Source organism: Nannospalax galili, unplaced genomic scaffold (assembly GCF_000622305.1).
Source record: "Nannospalax galili isolate Female #2095 unplaced genomic scaffold, S.galili_v1.0 scaffold924, whole genome shotgun sequence".
NCBI lineage: Eukaryota > Metazoa > Chordata > Mammalia > Rodentia > Spalacidae > Nannospalax > Nannospalax galili.
Window position 1 is genome coordinate 37,625 of NW_008350467.1, and position 23,867 is coordinate 61,491.

The 23,867-nt window shown below is 43.1% G+C and overlaps 3 protein-coding genes across 5 annotated transcripts in view; 1 reads left to right on the forward strand and 2 right to left on the reverse strand.

Annotated features, from left to right (window-relative positions):
* Star (steroidogenic acute regulatory protein) overlaps positions 1 to 1,453 on the reverse strand; it is a 23,116-nt gene extending 21,663 nt beyond the window's left edge. For all 3 annotated transcript variants that reach the window (XM_017801848.2, XM_029570778.1, XM_029570777.1), the window contains exon 1: positions 1,338 to 1,453. The gene's annotated coding sequence lies outside the window, so the exon portion shown is untranslated. The remainder of the gene's footprint in view (positions 1 to 1,337) is intronic.
* The window catches only part of Lsm1 (LSM1 homolog, mRNA degradation associated), a 13,939-nt gene extending 4,901 nt beyond the window's left edge, over positions 1 to 9,038 (reverse strand). Inside the window, exons 1-3 of the mRNA XM_008847754.2 lie at positions 8,866 to 9,038; positions 3,296 to 3,364; positions 1,338 to 1,453 (exon numbers count right to left, since the gene is read on the reverse strand). Of these exons, the coding sequence (XP_008845976.1) occupies positions 1,338 to 1,453; positions 3,296 to 3,364; positions 8,866 to 8,911 (231 nt within the window). The 5' untranslated portion in view covers positions 8,912 to 9,038. The remainder of the gene's footprint in view (positions 1 to 1,337; positions 1,454 to 3,295; positions 3,365 to 8,865) is intronic.
* Positions 9,039 to 9,121: 83 nt separating this feature from the next.
* The window catches only part of Bag4 (BCL2 associated athanogene 4), a 40,980-nt gene continuing 26,234 nt past the window's right edge, over positions 9,122 to 23,867 (forward strand). The window contains exon 1 of the mRNA XM_008847760.2: positions 9,122 to 9,591. Within this exon, the coding sequence (XP_008845982.1) occupies positions 9,322 to 9,591 (270 nt within the window). The 5' untranslated portion in view covers positions 9,122 to 9,321. The remainder of the gene's footprint in view (positions 9,592 to 23,867) is intronic.

Sequence of the window (23,867 nt, forward strand, 5' to 3'; positions counted from 1 at the left end):
CAGATTCAGGGCTGCACACATGCCACTCAAGTCCTCTACTTGTACAGCACGGACATCCCCTCTGCCTTCTTTTTTTCTTTTTTTTTTGTCTTTTTTGAGACAGGGTCTCCTTGTAGCCCCAGCTGGCCTGGAACTCACTATGTAGGCCAGGCTGTCCTGGAACTCACAGAGATCTGCCTGCCTCTGCTTCCGAAGAGCTGGGATTAAAGGTGTGCACCACCACGCCCGGCCCTACTGCATTCTTAATTTCAACTAGTCTCACAGAGATTTTGATTTTGCCTGGCAAACAGAACAGGAGTCGAGTAAGGTTTAAATAAGGTGCTTCAAAGAAAACTCAAGAGTACTTCTAATATATATATGAATGTATAAAGTCACCTTCTAATGTGTGTACACTTATGCAATAATAATAGCAGCCAGCAATACTTCAGAATATGTGATTTAGCCATTCACCTGCTAACTGGTCATTCTGGCACAGATATACATGTCCCTCCTTCCTAGTTATGAGCCAAGGATCCCAGTAAAACAGCTCCATTTTGAAATATCAGAATGGCTTCTACGATGACTATTGCTTTTCCTTTAAAAATGGGGACAATGCTTCCCTCAAATACTAGCAATTAATTTTATGGCATGAAAAACTACTTGTAACCAATTATTTAAACGACTAAAATATTCAAACATGGAAAACACCCCTAGCTCTAGATCATACTTTTATAAATCAAGACACATAATTAAAATTCTGTAACTTTCTGCTATTAGAGATAACACAAACACTACATTAATGATGAATGTGTTTGTTTTTGTTTTTTGAGACAGGATCTTACACTGTAGCCTCAGCTGGCCTGGAACTCAATATGTAGCACAGGCTGGCCTCAAACTCAGGGCAGTTCACCTACCACAGTTTCCCAACTGCTGGGATTGTAGGCATGGACCACCATACCCAGCAATACTGTTTTGTATCAGATAAAGCCATCAAATCTTTAAAAAGACAAAGGTAGGCGGGAGTGGTTGCAAGGCTTTAATCCCAGTATTTGGAAGGCAGAGGCAGGCGGAGCTCTGTGAGTTCAAGGCCAGCCTGGTCTACACAGTAAGTTCCAGACCAGCTGGGGCAGAGACCCTGTCTCAAAAAGACTGGAAGAGAAAAAAAAAAAAAGGCAGTAGTACAAAGTCAATTATTTTCTGTAGCCTCACTCTGGCAATTATAGCTTTCCTAATTCCTAATTTGGTGGGTGCTTGTGAGAAGCATGCCAAAATATGGAAAATGTTTTTCACCTCTGAAAAGACAGTAAGAAACTAGCACAAAGATAGAGACCCGCAGCAGCTTACCAGTTCTCACTTACTATTTCTCCTAGCAAGACCACGTTTTCTCCTCTAACCACAAAGATCCCTCGAGGAATGTCCCCGTACTTTGTGCCCACATGAATACGCTCCACAGTCTGATGCAGCACTAAGTTAGCTGTAAGCACACAGGAAAGAAACAAAGACAGTTAGTTGATATTTTGGGGTAAAGGTCCACAACTCATTTATTTTGAGTAGAAAAGATTTAGCTAAACATGTTTTCCAAACTTTCTAATTGTAGGAAAAACAAAATATTAAAGAAATCTTTTATTTCACTGATTAACACATACCATCTAGACTTTGTTTTGGGGGGACAGGATCTCGCTCTAGCCTTTGCTGGCCTCAAAATCACTATGTAGTCCTGGTCGGCTTAGAACTTGTGATTCTCCTGCTTCAGCCTTTTGAGTGTGTTGAGATTACAGGCATGTGCCACCTTATGTTCAGTCTTAACAGACTTTCAAACAATTACAGAGTACTTGTGATTATGCTGTGCTAAGGACAGAGGAAGGATAATAGGAATAAATTATGAAAAGTACATTTGTCAGCTGCCTGCCAACATCAACATGGTTTCTAGAAAAATACAAATAGGAATTTGGAAAACATGAGCCTACACTACCACGAAGATCAAAACTTTGGGTTTTGGAGTTTTTCTTTGTTGTGAGAATATGTATGTGATGACTGAGATTTAATGTTGTTTCAGTACTAATAATTCATTAAACCCAATACAATTTCCATGAATTATAATATAGGAAAAATCTATTTTTTGACCTTGTCAGATAACCATACCTGGTAATCCAAGAGTAAACTAAATATTCGGCCTTCAAAGTACTTTGATGAATCTGACTTAAGATTTTGAATTCTAGCACACTAAGAATAATTGCTCTTCTTCTTTTAGTTTGTACTATTTTTCTTATTTGAAGTAGAAATCCATGTTTATATTTCACTCTTTTTTTTGCTTTTGTCTGAGGGGGGTTCATAATCTGTTTCCAAAGTGATCCTCTTGTCTCAGCCTACCAAGGATCCGGGACATGTGCATGGCCAGTTGGTTAGATCTTCTATAATTCTTGTGTTTCAGTTACATTTTTCCTTACATACAAATCCAGAGATCTAGCAGACGACCAACAAATGTCAGTATGAACTGATAAATTTCTTTTTAAAATTTATTTTATTTTTCTCTTTTTCAGACAGGGTCTCCCTGTAGCCCCAGCTGGCCTGGAACTCAAGACCAGGCTAGCCCTAAACTCACAGAGATCTGCCTGCCTCTGCTTCCTGAGTTCTGGGAATAGAGCCAGCCTTTATTTTATAATTTTTATTTTACGTGTATGAGTGTATTGCTTGCACGTTTGTAAGTGTACCCATGTTGTGCAGTGCCCAAGGAGGTCAGAAGAGGGCATCAGATCCCCTGGAAGTGGAGGAAGGGACAGTTAGCCACCACTATGTAGGTGCTGGGACCTGAACCCAGGTCCTCTGCAAGAGCAGTCAGTACTCTTAACCACTGAGCCATCTTTCCAGCCCTGAGAAATTTCTTACACCAAAAGGAAACGTAGATCTCTTACTTTAAAAATGCAGACTCCTAAGTCTGATCTATCCCTATAAGTAAATTATTGCACTTAATGTTTCTCAAAAAGCTTCAAGAAATGGCTTCTATCCTATTTTCATTGGACAGGGGGAATAACCCGGTACAGAAGTGCTTTGAAGACTAAATGTATTGCTATCATTTGGCTCCCTCTAATGGGGAAAATAAAAACACAGTTCAAAACACTATCAAAAATCAGTTTTATATTTACAAGCTAGTATTAATCATAACTGGAAAACAACAATTTACTTCAAACAGTTTCATTATGCTAGACACATGGAAAAAGTTAGGAGACAAATAAACTTCAATAGGAAATAATGCCCCCAAATGCAATGGGTAGCTCTTATTATCCAAGGATTAAAGAAGACCATTACCAATACATACCAAACTGATCAATGCTTCTTAAAAAGCCTATAAGTGTCCGTCCATCTCGAAGCAGGACCAAGTGTTTTTCTGGAGAAGGGAGGAGATATCTTTAAAATGAAAGCTGTCAGCTTCAGTGAGTTTATAATAATAAAAATTCAGTTAATAGCTGTTCAAGCTGTACCGTACCCGCTTCTGATGTATCTGTGGTGGAGTTCACTGGAAAACATGGAGGGAAGGTCAGGATTTGGATCAGATCGGTGGTGAAAAGAATCAGAGTGGTGTTGCAGAGATAGCAAAGGGCAGAATGTGTAGGCAGGAAGCCTGACTGGTTCTAAACCGTCCCAGTGTCATTTCGTGTCTCTGTCTGTAAACTGTCCTGGAATTTCTCTATCTTAAACTGAGAAACTTAGTCTAAATGATTTTTATGATTTCTTTGAGAGGGTCTCATGTAACCTAGTTGGCTATTTACTATATAGCATCTCAATCCTGGAATTATTTCAACTTTTTTCTATCTCACTTTTGTTTGCAATTAAGGAAAATTTAAATAAAAACAATACTTTAGTGGTTAAGTATAGAGCTGACTGGCAAGCCACCTGAAACACAGGTTCAATCCCAGCCCAAAACAAAAATAAATGAAGCCATGTCTCAGACATGTACGAGGACTTGACAGTAAGCTAAAACAGGAATTTGACATTTTTTTTGGGTGGGGGGGCTCTTTTTGAAACAGGGTCTCCCTGTAGTCCCAGCTATTCTGGAACTATGTAGACCAGGCTGTCCTTGAACTCACAGAGATCCGCCTGCCTCTGCCTCCCGAGTGCTGGGATTAAAGGCGTGCGCCACCAGGCCCAGCAGAATTCAAAATTTTTATATTTATTTTCATTTGATGTGTGTTTTACCTGCACGTATGTAAGCGTACCATGGAGGCCAGACCTACATGTGTGCAGTGACCATGATGCCAGAAGGCAGCAGATCCCCTGGAACCAGAGTTAGAGATAGTTGTTAGCTGTCAAGTGGGAACTGAGAACTGAACCTGGGCCCTCTGCAAAAGCAGCAAATCTTCTTAACTGTTGAGCTGGGTCCTCTCTCCAGCCCCAACTTTGAGTAGTGTGTGTGTGTGTGTGTGTGTGTGTGTGTGTGTGCGCGCGCGCATGCGTGCGCACACCCATGGAAACCAGAAAAGGACATCAGATTCTCTGGAGCTGTAGTTACAGGCAGTCATGAGCTGCCCAATGTGGGTGCCAGGAATCAAACTCTGGTCCCTGGAAGAACAGTATGCACTCTCAACCACTGACCATCTCTCTACCTCAAATTGAACATTTGTTGAGAGCTCTACGCTGTTCTGAAAGTCACCTGTCTTATGAATTTATTGTCAATGCAGGGTAAAGGCAATAGTACAAGAGAATTAATAAACAAGACTTCAGGATGATATGATGGACACACTGAAATGGCTATGTAAAAAAGATAATGTCAAGATGACCCTAAAAGATGAGAACAAGCCAGCTATTAGAAAAGGAATCAAGCTGGGTATGGTGGCATACACCTGTAATCCCAGCACTTGGGAGGCAGAGGCAGGTGGATCTCTGTGAGTTCAAGGCCAGCCTGGTCTACATAGTGAGTTCCAGGACAGCTGGGGCTACAGGGAGACCCTGTCTCAAAAAGACCAAAAAAAAAAAAAATGAAAAAAGAAAAAGAAAAGGAAAAAGAAAAGGAATCAAGATGTCAGCATTCATTTCTTTAAAAATTTTTGATTTGGGGGGCTGGAGAGATGACTTAGTTAAGAACACTGGCTGTTCTTGCAGAAGACCCGGGTTTGAATCCCTGAACCCACATGGCAGCTAACAACTGTCCATAACTCCAGTCCCAGGGGATCCGACAGCCTCTTCTGTCCTCCATGGGCATTGCACGACATGGGTGCACTTACCTATATGCAGGCAATACATGCATACACATAAAATAAAAATAAATATTAAAAAAATTTTTTTGATTTTTATTTTGTATATGAGTGTTTTTGCCTGCATCTATGTAAGTGCACCACACGCATGCAATGCCCATAGAGGTCAGAAGAAGGCGTCAAATTCCCTGGAACTGGAGTTATGGATGGTGGTTGGCCACCATGTCCTCTGCAAGAGCAGTCAGTTCAATTAACCACTGAGCCATCCCTCCAGCCCCAGCATTCATTTCTTTAATGCTATGCATAAAGTGCTTTCTATATGAAGAGAGGGGCAGTGATTCTCCCCTAAAGGAATTTACAGTCATCTTTAGGTTATAATTAAATAAATCTTAATTATGTGAGACTTGAGATGACGACAGCATGCACAAGACCCATGCAAGCTCAAGCAACAAAAACCCAGCATTGAACTGTGGAAATGGGCAGCAGGCCCCAATCTAAGCGAAGAACTATTGGTCAGCTGATTACTACTGGGTGAGGAAGAGCTGGTCTTCTTTATGGGAGTGACTCTAGACAGGCTGACTAGAACCCAATGGATGAACTTGCACTGAGGGACATCGGAGGGCACTAACTTGACTCACTAGGCCTTAACATAAAGGAGAGCATGCATGAAACTCAGTGGTGGTGGTGGGGGGTGAGAGGGTACCAATAGGGAAGGGGGTATAAAGATGATTATCATGTTGTATATGAAATACACAAAAATTAAATTTAAGGGGCTGGAGAAATGGCTCAGCAGTTAAGAGCACTGACTGTTCTTATAGAAGATCCAGGTTCGAATCCCGGCACCCACATGGCAGCTAACAACTGTCTGTAACTCCAGTTTCAGGGGATCCGACAGCCTCTTCTGTCCACTGCGGGCACTGCACAACACAGGTGCACTTACCTACATGCAGACAATACACTCACACACATAAGATAAAAATAATAAATAAAAAATTTTTAAAGTTAAGGATTTCAAAAATAAAAGATTTGAGAGAGAAAATAGTTGGATCTTGAAGATAAATAATTTTGGCTAGGAGAAAGGAAAAGAGGAAAATGAAATGACTAGGGAAAACTGTAAATTAGGCAGAAGGGGGAAAGGTATTATATGTCCATGGTTAGCTGAAAGTTGAGGAGAAGAACAGGCATTAAAATCTGGAAAAGTATTGGGAGGCAAGTTTTGACCCACAAGGAATAAGAAAACATTTGGGGCTGGAGAAATGGCTCAGTGGTTTAGAGCACTGGCTGCTATTGCAGAGGACCTGGGATCAGTTCCCAGCACCCACGTGAAGGCTAAGAACCATAACTAAAATTCCAGGGAATTCAATGCCCTCTTCTGGCCTCTGTGGGCATTGTATGACACAAGTGCACTTACATACATGTAGAATCCTGTACACTCATGCACATAAAAGGAAAATGAACATTGATGAACAGAAAAAAATAGGAAGTTATGATGCTAAATTCCATCTAACAGGTCTAGAAATTCAGAGAGCAGGCCAAACATGGAGCGCAAACCACCTGTTGTAGAGAACAGTATGGGTTAGAAAGGTAAGAAACTCAGCAACAAGCAAGAAAGTGCTAGAGAAACCCGGAACTAAGAAATGGAACTAAGAACCAAATGAGCTCAGCAGTGCAGTGCACAGTGCTGCACAGGGGAGAACAAGGGAGTGCCTTAGATGATGATCTAAGCACAGAGCTTCTTTACTTTCATTTTATGTGTTATGAGTGTTATGTTTGCATGTGTGTAAGTGCACCTGTGTCGTGCAATGCCCGCAGAGGACAGAAGAGGGTGTTGGATCCCCTGGAACTGGAGTTATGGACAGTTGTTAGCCACCATATGAGTGCTAAGATTTGAACCTGGGTCTTCTGCAAAACAGCTGGTGCTCTTAACTGCTAAGACATCTCTCCATCCCCAAGAATACAGCTTCAAAGGGCTGAAGAGCAATTGCTGCTCTTGGGTTCAGTTCCCAGCACCCACATGGCAGCTTACAACTGTGTAAGTTCAAAGGAATCCAACACCCTCTTCTGGCCTCTACAATCTCCTGCACACATACAGTGCACAAAAACTCATATAGGCACACACACATACACAAATAAATCTTTTTTTAAAAACCACTCGTGGACATAGAAAGAAATCTTAAGAACCCAAAAGAACACAGCTTCAAGCGATGCACGATGGCCCATGCCTGGGATCCCGGAACTTAGACTGAAGCAGTAGGAATGGGGTGACCCTGAAGCCAGTCCGGGCTAGAGTGAGACCCTGTCTCAAAAACGAAACCAAATCAAACAACAAATGAACAACAAAAATTTCAGCTTCTGACAGGAAGACACTTCATTCACTGCGAAAGTGGTCAGGAGAAGAGTCAAAATTGAGATGAGTCAAGATATTCATAAAGGGATATGAGTGTAATGGCCACACACAACTGAGCAAATATCTGAGCTGGACAGACAAAAACATCCATGAAAGGAAGGTGCACGGATACAGAGACAGAAAAAACAGAAGAAAACTAAAGATTCCGGAAGCAGTAGGAGGAAAGAGCAATGTGTAAATGGGAGGAATATATTCTACTCTAAAGAGATGATGGGTAAAAACAGAGAAGACTGGAAGAGAATATTGGTGTATGTTGTGATGGGGGTGGGAAGGGTGCACAGCAAATGGTCTGAAGTTTTTCAGAGATGGAGGGAGCCTGGGATCTATAAAGTACGAATTAGAGGGCTTGAGAGCAAATGCTTTTAGTAAAACAGTAGGATGTTAGAGGCTTCAAGTAATTCACAGAAATAAGAAGGACAAAAAGCCTGGCTACAACACACATGCGCACACACACACACACGCACGCACGCACACATTTATGAGCCTAAAGTCCAATATATTTGGTCCAGTCTACATTTCTCCCTTCGATAGCAAAGTAGTTTGGGTTTTAAAAAATAATCTCTAGTAACTATAAAATGAGAATGCAATTATAGACGGTCTCTTCTTTGCAAACTCAAGGGTACATGCACAGATTGTTGCAACTTGTGTTAATCTGTATAAACCGCTTTTTATTTAAAGGTCACAGGATTAAAACTATTTTTTAAAAATGTTTGAGAAGCAGCATACAAGTAATAATTTATAATCTTATTTTTGTACAGCACTGATTTTCTTTCCAGGATTAGTAACTAAAAAATACCGCAGGCTTCTTAGCTGTTGAACTGAAAGGGTAAATCTGAAGTGTGACGTGATTTAGCCTTCCTAGGAGTCAACATCATCTAGCACCAGTCTCCAAACCGCAATGAGAAAGCGCTAACGACCCTCGTAAAGAAGCTGCAAAAGGCCACACAGCAGAAAGCCTCCGTTTACCGCTAATTAAATTCAACTGCTGTGGTCTTAACGCGCTCGTTCCCTCCGGAATCCCTCCTGTAAGCCTTCCATGCTCGCTACCCGACACACTGCAGGGGGCTTCCACACACTGCAGGGGGACCGTGCACACGGCACAGCCCACTTGGCATTCGCACCCCGACGGTGCACCCTCGGGGCAAGTCCGCATCCCAGGGCTCGGGGCCTGGCCGAGGCTGCGAGGAGAGGCGGGGTCCGGGGTGTGCGGAGCGCACGCTGGGCAGCCCCGGCGACCTCGGAGCTGGCGCCCGGGAGGACGGCCAGCGGCTCCCGGGCAGGGCTACTCACTGTCGATATCCTCGATGAGGCTGGCGGTGCCGGGCATGTAGTTCATCTTGCGCTGCGCGGGCTGCCGACACTGGCGGCGGCCAGCGCGGACGGGAAGCGAACTCGCCCTCACCTACCCGGCAGGCTTCCCGTAGCCCGTGCCTGCCGGAAGCGCCTCGGCTGAGCACACCCACTTCCGGCGACACGGGCCGTCCTCCGGAAGAGGCGGGGCAGGCGTGCGCTTCCTCCTCCGGCGACGGGCAGCGGGCTGGCGCCGGCTCGCTTTGCCGTCCTGCCGAGGGGCCGGGGGAGGAGCACGATACGCCAGCCTTGGCGCTCGGAGGGTGGGGCGGGGCCGGCCGGGATTGGCTGCTGGCGTCCGACCCGCTTCGGGCCTTGCCAGTGCCGGTCGTCCGCCGGCGCCTGCGCGATGGGCGGGCCGTGGGGGGCGGGAAGCGCTTCGCGGCCGCGGAGCCGATGTCGGCCCTGAGGCGCTCGGGCTACGGCCCTGGTGACGGCCCCTCCTACGGCCGCTACTACGGGCCGGGGGGAGGCGACGTCCCGGTGCACCCACCTCCGCCGCTGTACCCTCCGCTGCGCCCCGAGCCGCCGCAGCCCCCCGTTTCCTGGCGCGGACGCGGGGGCGCCCCGGCCGAGACCACCTGGCCCACGGAAGGCGCGGGTGGCGACGGCTACTACCCTGGAGGCGCCTGGGCAGAACCGGGCCGCGCCGGCGGGGGCCCCCAGGTGAGCTTTGCGGCGTCGGAATCCAACGGGGCATCTCTGGCGGGGAGGACTTCGGGGGCTCCTACTCCAGCCTTGTTCCGGTTCGTGGGGGGAGGTTGCAGAGACTGGAGTCGTGTGCTTGTGTGTTTGCTTGTGCTGCATGTGTCCCTTCATTTTTGCTTCAGCCGTCATGACTGTGCCTGTCACCATTAGGAAAGGACAGAGTCTTCTGCGCTGACTTGTAAGCTTCCAAGACTGTGGGATCTCTTCTGAGAGCGAAGGCAGACTAGACTGTAACCATCCATCTTGCGTGGCTAGGGGAGGCTGTAGCCCCGGTCATCCTTCAGCAGCCCCTGCCGCGGAGAAGGAATCTGAATGAGGGGGAGGAATCTGGGCATTTAGTCCCTTGCCACTAACTCTTTGCCCAGGATTGAATCACGAATAATCATTGTTGAAAAGTGCCTTTATGTTTTATTTAATCGTCACAAGATTGCAAGATAGATGTTAAAAATGCATCCGTATTTTTGAATGAAATCAGCTCTGAGAAGTTAACTTACTTGCTTAATTTATTTGGACCTGTGAGATTTTACTCTTTGAATACATGCCAGAAATGTAATTCTGTCTTGTCTTTGTAGTGTCCTTGGTAAGGGAGGCTCATAGAATGGTGGCTGTCAGGAAGTGTAACGTCCTCATCTGTTGAAAATGTAATAATAAAATTCTCATATATTGATGATGGGATTGGAAAATAGTACAGTGCTTTGGAAAATAGCTGGCCAGGTCCTTAAAATCTTTAGCACAGAATTCGTGGTGGATCCAGGAAATCCACCTGTAGGCATATAGTCAAGAAACTGAACACATGTCCTCATAAAAACTTCTCATTCATGAATCATAATGCTCAAAAAAAAATGGAAATAAGGGCTGGAGACAGCAGTTAAGAGCACTGGCTGCTTGCAGAGGACCCAGATTGGTTCCCAGCACCCACATAACTGAGTTCCAAGGGAATCCAACACCCTCTTCTGACTCATGAGAACATTGCATGTCAGACATGGGTATGCTCAAACACATGCAGACGATACACTCATACACATAAAGTAAAAAAATAAGATATAAATAAATGGAAGTAACTCATATGGCCATCAACTGATGAGTGGATGAACAAAATATGACTTATGTTTTAGACTATTAACAGCCAATGAAATACAGTTAGCTATAGAAGTGTATGAAGTCCTGATATATGTTTCAACATGAATGAACCCTGAATAGATCTTGCATCATGAGTAAAACTAGTTGCAAAGATTGCATATTGTGTGATTCTGTTTATATGGAATGCCCGGAGTAGGCAGTTCATAGAGACAAAGATTGGTGGTTGCCAGGAGTTGGGGGACTAGTATGAAATATTGAGAAACTGATGGAGCTTGAGGGGCTACAGTGTTCTAAAGTTGGTGACAATGGCTGCACAATTTTGAGTATTCTAAAAACCACTGAATTGTACATTTCAATTATCTATGTATTTATTTACTTATTTATTCATTTGTTTGTTTTTTTGAGACAAGGGTCTCCATGTAGCCCCAGCTGGCCTGGATCTTGCCATGTAGACCAGGTGGGCCTTGAACTCAGAAATCCTCCTGCCTCTGCCTCTAGAGTGCTTAAGGGTGTGATCCACCATACTCAGCCTCCTACAGGAAACTTTGAAAATCTTCCCAGAAAGCATGATTTATAGATGAAAATCCTCAGTGTCACTGTAAGGCTGTTAGATATACAGCCTGTCCTCTTCCAGATTTTCCTGTTCAACTTCCTAAGATCCTCCTCAGTGATTCATACCTACATAAATGTTTGAGAAGCCCTACACTGTAGAATTAGATACAGTGAGATGATTTTACTCTGAACTGCCACAGAGATTTGACTTTATTAATGTTTTGTTGTTATTGTTGAGGGTCTTTTGTATCCTAGGCTGCCCTCGAACTTACTACAAAGCCAGAGTTGATCTTAAACTTCTGATCCTCCTGCCTCAACCTCCCAAGTGCTGGAATTACAGGTGTGTACCACCCTGCTGGGTTTTTTAATTACCATTTATGGAAGGGGGAACATTGAAAATCTGCCACTTTCATCAATCTTTTTTTTTTAATTTTTATGTTATGTGTATGCATGTATTGCCTGCATGTGGGCAAGTGCACCCGTGTCGTGCAATGCCCTTGGACGACAGAAGAGGCCTTCAGATCCCCTGGAACTGGAATTATAGACTGTTGTTAGCTGCCATGTGGGTGCTGGGATTCGAACTCAGGTCTTCTGCAAGAGCAACCAGTGTTCTTAATCTCTGAGGCATTTCCCCACCCCTCCCCATCAGTCTTTTAAGAGTACCGCTTTGAAGCGTAAAACTTGCCTTACTCTGTGGCCTCTTGTGTCTACCCAGTAGTTCTGTAACATCCAGTACTTGTAGCATTGTAGTTTGATCTTTGAACTAGCAGCATCTGCACCATGTGGAAGCTTGTTAGGAAAGTTGGACAGCAGGTTTTACTCCAAATGTACTGAATTGGGGTACATTTTAACAGGATTTCTGAGTGATTTGCATGTTTCTTCAGAATAAGGCATTTAAGATAGTGTGCCAAGACAGAAGCCACAGTCCTGCCCTCCCCCCTTTTTGTTTTAGTAAAAACCACAGTCTCTTATAATCTAATTTTGGAAGTGATGCACCTTAACTTCTGCCGTATATTATTTGTCTTAGAGACCAGTCTGGCTCAGTGAGGGAGGCAGCTTCACAAGGATGCAAATAGCAGGAGGCATGGATCTGGGGAGTCATACTGGAGATTAGCTGAATCCAGAAGAGAGCTAGTAGTAGCCCAGAAGACAGGTGAAAAGGTCGTGGACTTCAGCTTGTCTAATTGTAGAGACCTGTTCTCAAAGATTTTATTGTAAAAATTTTAAACATATAGAAAAATTGAAAGAATTTTAAGTGAACACCCATATAACTACCATATAGATTTTGTAGTGAGTGTTTTGATATTTTTGATGCATAAATAAGTTGTGTAGGTTAGAAAGCATTTGTACATATAGAATTAGGAGGATAACAGTTCTTGGAAGTGAGTCATGTGGGAGAAACAAGGTGGATCTGAGGCTCTAGTAGTTCATATGCATGGAAATAAGGAGAAGGGGCCGTATTCTATAGGAAATACTGGCTTTGTTTTATACCTAAACAACTAATGATTGACTAAGAGAGAAGCTTAAAAGATACAGAGACTTAGCAAGGTGTGCAGAGGCAAGGCAAAGGTACTGACTTCATTTCTCTTGGAAGCCAAGTTAGGATGGTTCCTGTGTGCCAAGCTCTGGGATGTACGGGATTAAGTAGAGAAAAGCTTATGATTTTGTTTTGTTTTTTTTGGGGGGGTTTTGCTTTGTGGTTCGTTTTGTTTTGTTTTTTAGTGTTGATTTTTTAGTTTTTGTGTGTGGATCAGGAGCTGTGTGTGGGAGCAAGATAGGCTTGGGGATCAGGAAGGAGGTAAAGATAAAGAGATTCACTTGAGGTTCATTAAGTATAAGCATAACTGATTTACTAAACTAGGTGATGGTGTGTTGGGGAGATCTCTTTTGATAGTGTAAAGTAGGGAATACAAAAGATTATGAGAGAATACCTGAATCTCTCTAGGGAAACTCCTGTATTGCAAACGGAGCATGGACACAGTATTTTTGAGGGAACTGATATGAATACAGAATAGAAGGTATTGAATTTGATAATTAAAAGACATTGTTGGAAGGTGACTGGTGAGTTGACTCAGCTGTTAAAAGTGCTTGCTGCTCTTCCAGAGGACCAGAGTTCAGCTCCCAGCACCCACTTACAGCTGCCTATAACTCTAGCTCCAGAGGATCAGACACCCTCTTCCGGTCTCAGGACGTACCTGCACACATGTAGCATCCACACGTAGATGTCCCCACACACATACAGATTTAAAAAGAAATCTTTTAAAAAAGCTTCTTGCAGCCAGGCGTGGTGGTGCACACCTTTAGTACCAGCACTTGGGAGGCAGAGGCAGGTGAATCTCTATGAGTTCAAGGCCAGCCTGGTCTACATAGCGTGTTCCAGGACAGCTGGGGCTACAGGGAGACCCTGTCTCAAAAAAAACAAGAAAACAAAACTTCTTGCTTTGGGACTCGCTGCTGCTGGAGAGCTCCTAATTAGCCTGACAAGTGTACCTCTCACCACTCATCAAAGAAGCTACTTTTTGCAACTATTATAAAGTTCTACAACTGGTCAAATGCAGAGAATTAAGTGTCTGTGAGGTTCCTATCCCTAAATGTCACATCTACAATGCAACCTAAGGCTCAAGGACCATAGTGGAACAGGGGTGGAAAGAATATTAACGTACCTCTAAACTCACCAGTGAAGCTTCCTTATGCAGCAGCTGGTGATTAAGAAAGCCACAACTGGCCAAAGTGTGGAGAATAAGAAATTGCAGAGTGTTTATTCCTGAATAGGACACCTATATCAAATCTGCCACCCAGGGCTCAGGGACCATTGCTGAAGAGGGGGTGGAAAGATTGTGAGAGCCAGAGGTAGCTGATGACCACAGATGGGAAGTTGCTCACATGAACTTACAGCAATGGTGACAGCATGCACAAGACCCATACAAGCTCAAGTTGACCAAAATCCCAGCACAGAAGTGGAAGCATGGGTACAAAGCCCCAGCCGTAGCTGAGGAACGGTTGGCAACCAAATTACCACTGACAGGAGAGTTGGTTTTCTTTAAGTGTGTGACGCTAGATAGATTAACCAAGCTCCAGTGGATGACACACACTAAAGGAAATTCGGGGCAGAAACTTGACTGGATAAGGCTTAATATATATGACAGAGTGCATGAAATCTATTGGGGTTGGCTATAAGAGGGGTACAGATAGAGGAGGGGGTCTATAATATGACCAAATACATAGTATGAAATTCACAAACATTCAATTAAAATCTAAAAAAAAAAAAAGATTGTTGGGGTTGGGGAGATGGCTTGGTGGGCAAATACTTGCTTTGTAAGTATAATGACCTGAGTTCAGATCCCCAGCATTCACACAAAAGCTGGGCCTGCTACCATCGCTGGGCACAGATCCCTAGAGCTTGCTGGTCAGCCATTTTAGCCTAAATGGTGAGCTCCAGATACAGTCAGACCCTCTCTCAAAACATAAGGTGGAGCAGCCAAAGAAGCCACCTGATGTTGACTTCAGCTTCCTGTGGATGAGCACACATATGCACACGCATGCCCCCCTCCCACACACAAATACTGTTGATTTCAGTGGGTAAGAGTCAAAGGTAGTATAGATGAGTGGGAGGTCTGAATGGGAAGACAGCTAGTATAAACCCTTCAAGAGGTTTTTAGTCAACGAAAAAATGACTGGGAGTCAGGATTTAAGAAAGAAACTTTAGAAGGGGGCAATGCCCTCCCCCCTAAACAGGGTCTCCCTGTAGCCAGAGCTGCCCTGGAACTTCATATGTAGAATAGTCTGGCCTTAATCTCACAGAGATCTGCCTGCCTCTGGGATTAAAGACGTGTGCCACTATGCCCAGTGCCTTTTAATCTCTTTTTATAGTGTATATACTTTAAGACGCTTCTGTAGTGGGAGGTTTCCATATGGCTTTTCTGAAGGCTTTTAGTGTTACTTCTCCTCTCCATACTCCCTCCTCTGCCCTCCCAATTCCCCACCCCATTTAACCCTTCCTGCTCTTGTGTTCCCCTTTCCTCCATCTGCTTCTAGACGTCATAGGCTAATGAATAAAAACCCTCAATGCCAGGAATAGATTCCCTCTCTAGAAACTGTTGACCAGGGTTCCTGTGGACCCTCAAACAATACTGGCCATTGCCCATGCTCTTGGTTGCCCACCAGAACTTGATGGTAAGACCCTATTGCTGCAGATACCACATACACATGCTGTAGAACAAGGAGAAATCAAGGTGATACTGACTCCAAAGCCTCATCTCTACTGGCTAGCTTTCATAGTATTGGAAGGTACTGTGCATGCTACTGGAGAGAAAAAAATAATCATCAACCTTACCCAGCTGTGAATCCAGTGAACTGTAGCAACAGCTGGCCTGGCAAGATAAGCTCACCAGTTCAATACTGGCACAAGTACTATGAGAGTAACCAACCACTCTAATTGGATTTAAGGTCCACTTCGTAGGATGGAACCCATACCTGACATTGATGTCAGGCTTAGCAACCTGACATCAGACAGGTCACAGGACATGGGGGAGAGCCTAACATTAGTTTTCTATCAAATAGTTATATTAAACTGACTCCTCATGACTTATCATTATACCCATAGATGAATGCATCTCTCTGCTCTCCCCAGCGAAGCTTCATTATGCAGCAGATGGTGATTAACAGTAGAAACACACCACTGGCCAATGTGCAGAGAACAAGAGGCTGCAGAGTGCTTATCCTGAATAGGACACGTATTTCAAACCTCTGCCTCCCAAGGCTCAGGGATCATTGCAGAAGGGGGTAGGAAGGAGTTGTAAGACTCAGAGGTGGTTGATGGCTTTAAGGAAACAGTTTTCTAGACAGCTGGTCAGTTTCTCATCAACTCACAGCAATGGTGATAGCATGCACAAGTTCCATGCAAGCTCATACCAGACAAAATCCTGCATAGACATGGGAAAGAAACCCCAACTCAACCCAAGGAACTTTTGGCAACTGATGACTGCTGGGAGAGAGAGAGACAGGCTCTTTCGAGGATGGAACTCTAGGTAGTTAACCAGGCTCCAGTGGCTAGACTTCCACTGAAGGACATTTGGGGACACAAATTAGACTATAGGCCTGTGTGTATGTACAATAGAGTCCATTAAATTGGGAGGGGCAATAAGAGGAGGGGCAGATATGGGGTCTAAATGTTACTAAATTATATCTGAAAAATGGTAAAAATTAAAAGAAATTTTATAATTATCTGACTTTCAAAAGGGTTCTGTTCTCCTTTTAGATCATTTGAGAGTAAGGGAAATAGGGTAGATACACTGGGAAACTTGGTAACTGTCATAACCAGGTGCTAGAGGTAAGAGAGAAATCAAAGAAGAGCTTGAAAGAGATCTAAGTAAGATTGAAAATAAAATTGCAATGATGGTCAGCACAGAAGTAAAGAGTGACTTTCTGTGTTTTTGGACCTACGTAGCCATACAAATAACTTATAATGCCCCCTTTATGCAGTGCTGGGACTCAAACTCAGGTCCTTTGCACATGCTGTGCAAGCAGTCTACCACTGAGGTATACTCTAGACTCTTTATAATGTACTTTTTTGTTGTCTTTTTGAGACAGGGTCTCCCTGTAGCCCCGGCTGGCCTGGAACTCACTGTGTAGACTAGGCTGGTCTTAAACTCAAAGAGATTGGCCTGCCTGCTGGGATTAAAGGCGTGCGCCACCAAGCTTGGCTCTACTTCTTATATGACTAGTTAGCTCTAAGATAAAAATGAAAGTAATTTATAAGTTTTTGTCTGAGATTTAGATTATACTTCCTGAGATTTAAACTATGCTGCATAACTTAAATCTGATTTCCTTTGCCACAAAAACTTTTATTTTTGTTTTAGTTTTCATTTTAGTCTATAATTTAAAAGTTTAAAAGAATTAACATGCATAAATATATTCTCTTAGTTTACAGGAACAGTTTAACTTCAGCCACTTTCCTACAAAACAGTTGTTAGGTTAGGGTTCTTGAGTTGTGAAAGAGCCTACAATTGTGTAAGTACTGCCACGACTGAGGCACAGATAGTAATCTTTTTGTGTTTGTCCTTTAAAAAAAAATTGGGGTGGGGGTTAGCATGCAGAGAAATAGGCTTCATTGTGACGTTTTCCTACCTACATTATCATACTTTATTCTTACTTGTCCTCCCCTACTACCCTCCCCTTTCCTCACTCTCCCTTTTTTGCTAGTTTTTGGCATTGGTGGTCTAGTTTTCTTCTCTGCTGCTGTGATAAATCCAAAACAACTTCGAGAAGAAAGGGTTTATTTCAGCTTTCAACTCTTAGGGAAATCAGAGTAGGACCCGGTAGGCAGGAGCTGATGCACAGGCTATGGAGGAACACTGCTTGCTTACTGGCTTGCTCCTCTAGTCTGCGCTCCACTCAACAATTTAAAAAAAAAAAAAAGCCTGCAGGCCAGTCCAATAGAGGAAATTCCCTACATAAGTTTCTCTCCTTCCAAGGATATTAGGTTGCCAGATGAAGCTATCCAGCACACCCTCGTTCCCTCAAACAGTGCCCTCGTACTTTTGCGACACATATATTCCATTTCCCTTTCTGTCTTTCTCAATTCAACATTTCTTTTTAGTATTACTGTTACTCTATTTATTGTACACTTGCAGAGATAGGACAACTTACGCTGCTTCCACCATGTGGATCCTGGGTGTAAAACTCAGATGGTCAGGCTTGACCGTAAGTGCTTTTATCCACTGAGCCCTATTATGTTGTGTTTTTTTTTTTGTTTTTGGATTTGAGATAGGATTTCACTGTGTAGCCGTGGCTGGCTTGGAACTCACTATGTAGACTCCAGTGGCTTGGAACTTGCTACCAGCTAGCTTCCAACTCACAGAGGTCTGCCTGCTTCTGCCTCCCACTGAACTGACCACACCCAACCCTATATATTTTAGAAACAGTCTAATGTAGTCTAGGCTAGCCTTGAGCTTGCTATATAACCAAGGCTGACCTTGTAGTCCTGATCCTCTTCTACCTCTGAAGTGCTGGGGTTATAGGCATGTGCCATCACTCCTGGTTCCATTACCTTCTCCTATTCCCCATTCATCTCTCACTGTAGACCTTTTTCTCCTCAGATAGTTCCTTTCTACTTCCAAAGTTAAATCTAGTTTCTGTATGAGAGAAGACATATTTGTTTTTCTGAGTTTGTCTTATTTTGTTTAGCATAGTGATCCCTAGATACACCCATTTTTCAGCAAATGATATAATTTTTTAAATTAATGTTCTAGTTTGTTTCTCAATTTCTATGACAAAATACTCTGACTACTACCAACTTGGGGAGGAAAGGGTTTATTTGTCTTACATCTCCCAGGTCACAGTTCATCTGGGAGCCCAAGGTAGGAACTCACGGCAGGAACCTGGAGGCAGGAACTGGAGCACAAGCCGTGGAGGAACACTGCCTACTGGCTTGCTCCCCTGGCGCCTGCTCAGCCTGCTTTCTTAGGCAACACAGACCCACCTGCCCAGGGACGGCACCACTCACAGTGGGTTGGGCCCTCCCACATCACTCATCAATCAAGAAGATGCTGTACAGACGTGGCCACAGGCCAGTCCTATGAAGGCAATTTACCAAATGAGGCTTCCTCAACCCAGGTGTGTCAAATTGACACTAAAGCTGTACAGCACAATTAATTTATTCATGGGGCAGGGAGAGGGGTAGGGGAGAACACCTGTGTGTCACAGAGCACAAGTAGAGGGATAGGACAACTTGCTGGAGTTAGTTATCCCCTACTGTATGGGCTCCAGGGATCAAACCCAGGTGGTCAGGCTTGGCAGCAGGCACTTTTTCCCGCTGAGCCATCTCACCAGCCCCTAATTTCATTCTTATTTACACCAGAATAAAATTCCATTTCATGTGTGTATGTTATGTGTATACCTGTCTCACATTTTCTATAGCAATCTCTCGATAGGCATCTTTGTAGTGTATTTGTTAGTCTCCAAGTATTTGTGTAGTTTCTGTGGTTCTTTTGCTATTGATTTTTAGTTTTATACCACTATGATCTAGTACTTGCATACAGTGCTCATGGAGGCTAGAAGAGAGTGTTAGATTCCCTAGAACTGGAGTTAAGGATGGTTGTTAGCCACCATGTGAGTGCTGGAAACCAAACCCAGACCCTGGAAGAATAGTAAGTGTTCTTAACCACTGAACATCTCTTCAGACCCAAGATAACAAAAATCATTTTGAGTCTTTTCTATTTGTTAGGAATTGTTTTTTGTCCTAGATGTATATTCCTTATCTGTTAGATGGAATATTCTGTTTGATCTATGATTTAATTCTCAAGTTTCTTGGTTGATTGTTAGTTTAAATGACCTACTAAAGAGAGACTGGAGTATTGAAGACACTGTTGTTTTATTGGGACCTATCTGACTTTTTATGTCAATTGGTGTTTATTTTATGAAATTAGGAGCCCCAGAGTTCAGCACATACATTGCTATATATCTTTTTTAAAGACAAGGTCTCACTATGTGTCCCTCAATAGCCTAGAACTTGCTATGCAGACCATGCTGGCCTTGAACTCACAGGGATCCGCCTGCCTCTGCCTCCTGAGTGCTGAGATTAAACGTGTGTGCCACCATGCCTGGCTGGATCTTGTTTTTTAATCCAGTCTGCTAGTCTGCATCTTTTTCTGCTTAGTTGAGGCCATTTACATGTAATATTGTTGACAGATGTTTCCTAATTTCTTTAAGGTTGTTCGTTGTTTTTCTGGTTGGTTGGATTGTTTGTTGGTTTAGCGTGTCAAACATGGTAGATTTCTCCTTGGTTCTCCTTTGTTGATCTGTTTTTTTTATGAAATTTATTCTTTCCTGTAGTCTCAGAATTAAAGACTTTCTTTGTTCTCCATGTATCCTGTTCTTTAAGTATCTTCTGTAGTCCTGGCTTCCTGCTCATGAACTGCCTGTTTGTACAAGCCTTGAAAAGTCCTTATTCTACTGTCAGTTTTAAAAAGTATTCTTATTTTCTTTCTTTCATAATTTTATTTTGTGTATGTGTATGTGTGTATGTTTGCTTGTCTGTATGTGCTCCGCATGCATGCAGTGCCCACAGAGGCCAGGGGAGGGGGTCAGATCTATGCTGTTTTGAATGAGAATGTCCCCATAGGCTCCAAGTATTTGGACATTTTTGTCCCCAATTGGTGGCCCTGTTTTGGATGGCTTTAGGTGTGTCCTTGCTGGAGGAAGCAGGTCACTAAAGGCAGCCTTTTGGAGTTCTTGAGTCTTGTCAGATTTCTAGTCTCTGTGTCCTGTGCCTGCTGGAAGATGTTATCGCTTGGCTTTCTGCTCCCCCTGCCTTGTCTTCTATGATGAACTGTGATCCCTCAGGAACCACAGGCTCAAATAAACTCCTTTTAGAAGTCCACAGGGCTTTAATCACAGCAACTGGAAAGCTAACTAATATAGATCCCTTGGAACTGGAGTTACAGGTGGCCTGATGTGGGTGCTGGAAACTGAATCCAGGTCCTCTGCAAGAGCAGCAAGTGCTCTTCATCGCTGAACTGTCTCTCTGACCCCTCCATACTCCCTCTTTTTCTCTCTCTTTCCTCTCTCCCTCCCTCCTTTCCTGCTTCTCTTTTTTTTTTCATGAGCATCTGCATGCCATGGCATGCATATCGAGGTCAGAGGACAGTTTTCAGGATTCTGTTCTCTTCCATATTTGGGTTCCAGGGATTGAGCTCAGATCATCAGACTTGGTGGCAAGCTCTTTGCCCACTCAGCCGTCTTGCTGGACCTACACTGTAAAATTTAAAAAAAAGACCTTTGTCTCCTTTTTTGTCTTTCTGTGCATATGAGTGCCAGTACCTGCAGAGGCCAGAAGAGGATATCAGCTCCCACTGAAACTGTAGTTACAGGTGGTTGTGAGCTGCCTGGTGTGGGTGCTGAGAACTAAACTCAGGTCCTCTGTAAGAAGAATATGCCCACTTATGTGCTCTTTACCACTAAGCTATCCAACCCCTATACTGTCAGCTTTAAAAGATAGCTTTGTAGCAATCTTGGTTGGTAGTTATTTACTTTCAGGGCGTGAAACATTCCATGCTTTCCTGGGTTTCAGAATTCTGGATGAAAGACCTGATGTTCTGATGGTATTTGCCTTTGGATGTGTTTTCCTCTTACAGCTTTTATTTTTTTTATTTTGTTTTATTTTTATTTATGTGTATGCGTGTATTGCCTGCATGTAGGTAAGTACACCCGTGTCGTGCAATACCCGCAGAGGTTAGAAGAGGCTGTCGGATCCCCTGGAACTGGAGTTATGGGTTATGGTTAGCTGCCATGTGGGTGCTGGGATTTGAACCTGGATCTTCTGCAAGAACAGCCAGTGCTTTTAACTGCTGAGCCTCTCTCCACCCCATGTCCTGTTTTCCTAAGACAGAAGCTCCTGTACTGTTCAAGTCAAAGGCCTGAATCTTCAGACATTCAGGTGGTCTATACTCAGATCAGGTACATGGGAAGAACTTCTGGGCTCTTCTGTACACCTGTATGGCAAATCCTCCTTGATCCAGAGACTCTATCTGATACTCCCCCACCCTTCATTCATCTCTCTCCCATTTTCTTTTGCCAGAGCTGAGGACCAAACCCAGGGCCTTGCACTTGCTAGGCAAGCGCTTAGAAAAATGTTATGAGTGAATTGTTTGTATGTATGTAGGTGCACCCATGTCATGTAATGTCTGCAGAGGACAGAAGAGGGTGATGGATCCCCTGGAACTGGAGTTAGGACGATTGTTAGGCAGCCACGAGGGTGCTGGGAATCTTCTGCCAGAGTAGCCAGTGCTTTCAACCACTGAGCCGTCTCTTCAGCCCCCTACAGCTTTTATTATTTATTTATTTATTTATGGGTTTATTTATAGATTTATTTTGACTTTTGGTTTGTGAACCTGAGTCTTTAATGGCTGCATCATCTCTCCAGCCCTCTATTTTTTTTAAAAAATTATTATTAGCATTGTTTTCTTTAAAAAATAACATGATTACATTATGAAACTTTGTATAAGCTGGAGAATTTGGAAAGGGAGTGAATGCCAAACTTGCATTATAGCAACAGTGGCAAATTTCCCATTATTGTTGTTGTACAGTTTTTTCAGTAAACAATAATAACAAATAATACTCTAAATAAATACTACTTATAGTAGACATACAGAATTAAGAATTTACATTCTAAAATATGATTGCATTATTTTTAGTTTGAGAATTATATAGCCCTTTATTTTTAATTATATGTATATGTGTGTGGTGTTTGTGCATGTATGTACTGGATTCCATAGACACCAGAAGTGTGGAATCCCCTGGAACCAGAGTCATGGGTGGTTTTGAGCCAGCTGATGTGAGTGCTAAGAAACAAATGTGGGTCATCTGGAAGAGCAGATGCCCCCTTAGCCTCATCTCTTACTGCTTTTAATGTTTCTTGCTTTGTACTTTTGCCATCTAAACTACAATTCTCATGGTGAGGTTCTTGGTCATGTCTATTTGGATTCTAAATGCCTTGTGTTTTGATCTACATTTCTTTCTTTAGATTTGGGGAAATTTCTGCTGTAATTTCACTGAATAAATTCTCTTATCCTTTCTGTTTTTATCACATCTCCTACCCTGTGAATTCTTAAGATTGGTCTCTTGATCTCTTGATTGTATCCTACAGTTCTTAGATTTTTTTCATGCTTTTTACATTTTTTTTGTTCGTTTTTATTGCAGTTTGTAGTATTTCTAGGTTGTGAGTAGGACTGCCAGTCTCTTTGTGAAATTTTAAAATTTATTTTATGTGGCTGAGTGTTGTGCCTTCATGTATGTATGTATGTCTGTCATGCAGTGCCTGAAGACACCAGAAGAGGGTGTTGGATCCCCTGGAATTGGAGTTGTGGACAGTTGTTAGCTGCCATTTGGGTCCTGGGAATTGAACCTGGGTCTCAGCCAGTCTCTGAACCTATGAGCCATCTCTCCAGCCCCCAGTCTCTTTTTAAAGATTTATTTTTATTTTATGTGTATCAGTATTTGCATGCCATGTGCATGCCTTGGTGTCCGCTGAGGCCAGAAGAGCACTGGAACTGGAGTTACGGATGGTTCCCAGTCGCCCCGTGGAGTCTTTTAAACAAGCCCACTTGGCTTAATTTACTTAAGGCTTCTGCTTCCCCTCTCGTCACTGGAAGCCTTGGACCTGTATTGGACTGGGTTTCTTTCTGTTTTCTTTATTTATTTAATAACTACATACTTAGAGGAAGCATTTCATTAAAACAGCATTGACATAGTCAATAACAATTTCCAGAGCTAAGATGTATCTCTTTCAAAATCGGCTATAAATTTTTAGGTTTACAGTTGAATTAATACAGTTATACAATATTGTATTCAGTATAAACCCTATAAGACATAAAATTAAATGAGGTTTTAACCTTTAAAAAAAGATCTCCATTTCATTATTAAAATGCCCAGGTTCATACAGAAAAATCATTGTTAATGCAATTGACACTACAATGTTTGCACATGCGTTTCTAATCTCTCTATATATATCTGATTATTACCAGTCACAGTTGGTTACTTTCTGAGCTCCTTGGCATCTGAGCATGGATATAAAGTCATCAGGTAGATTGCGATGGTAATGTCAT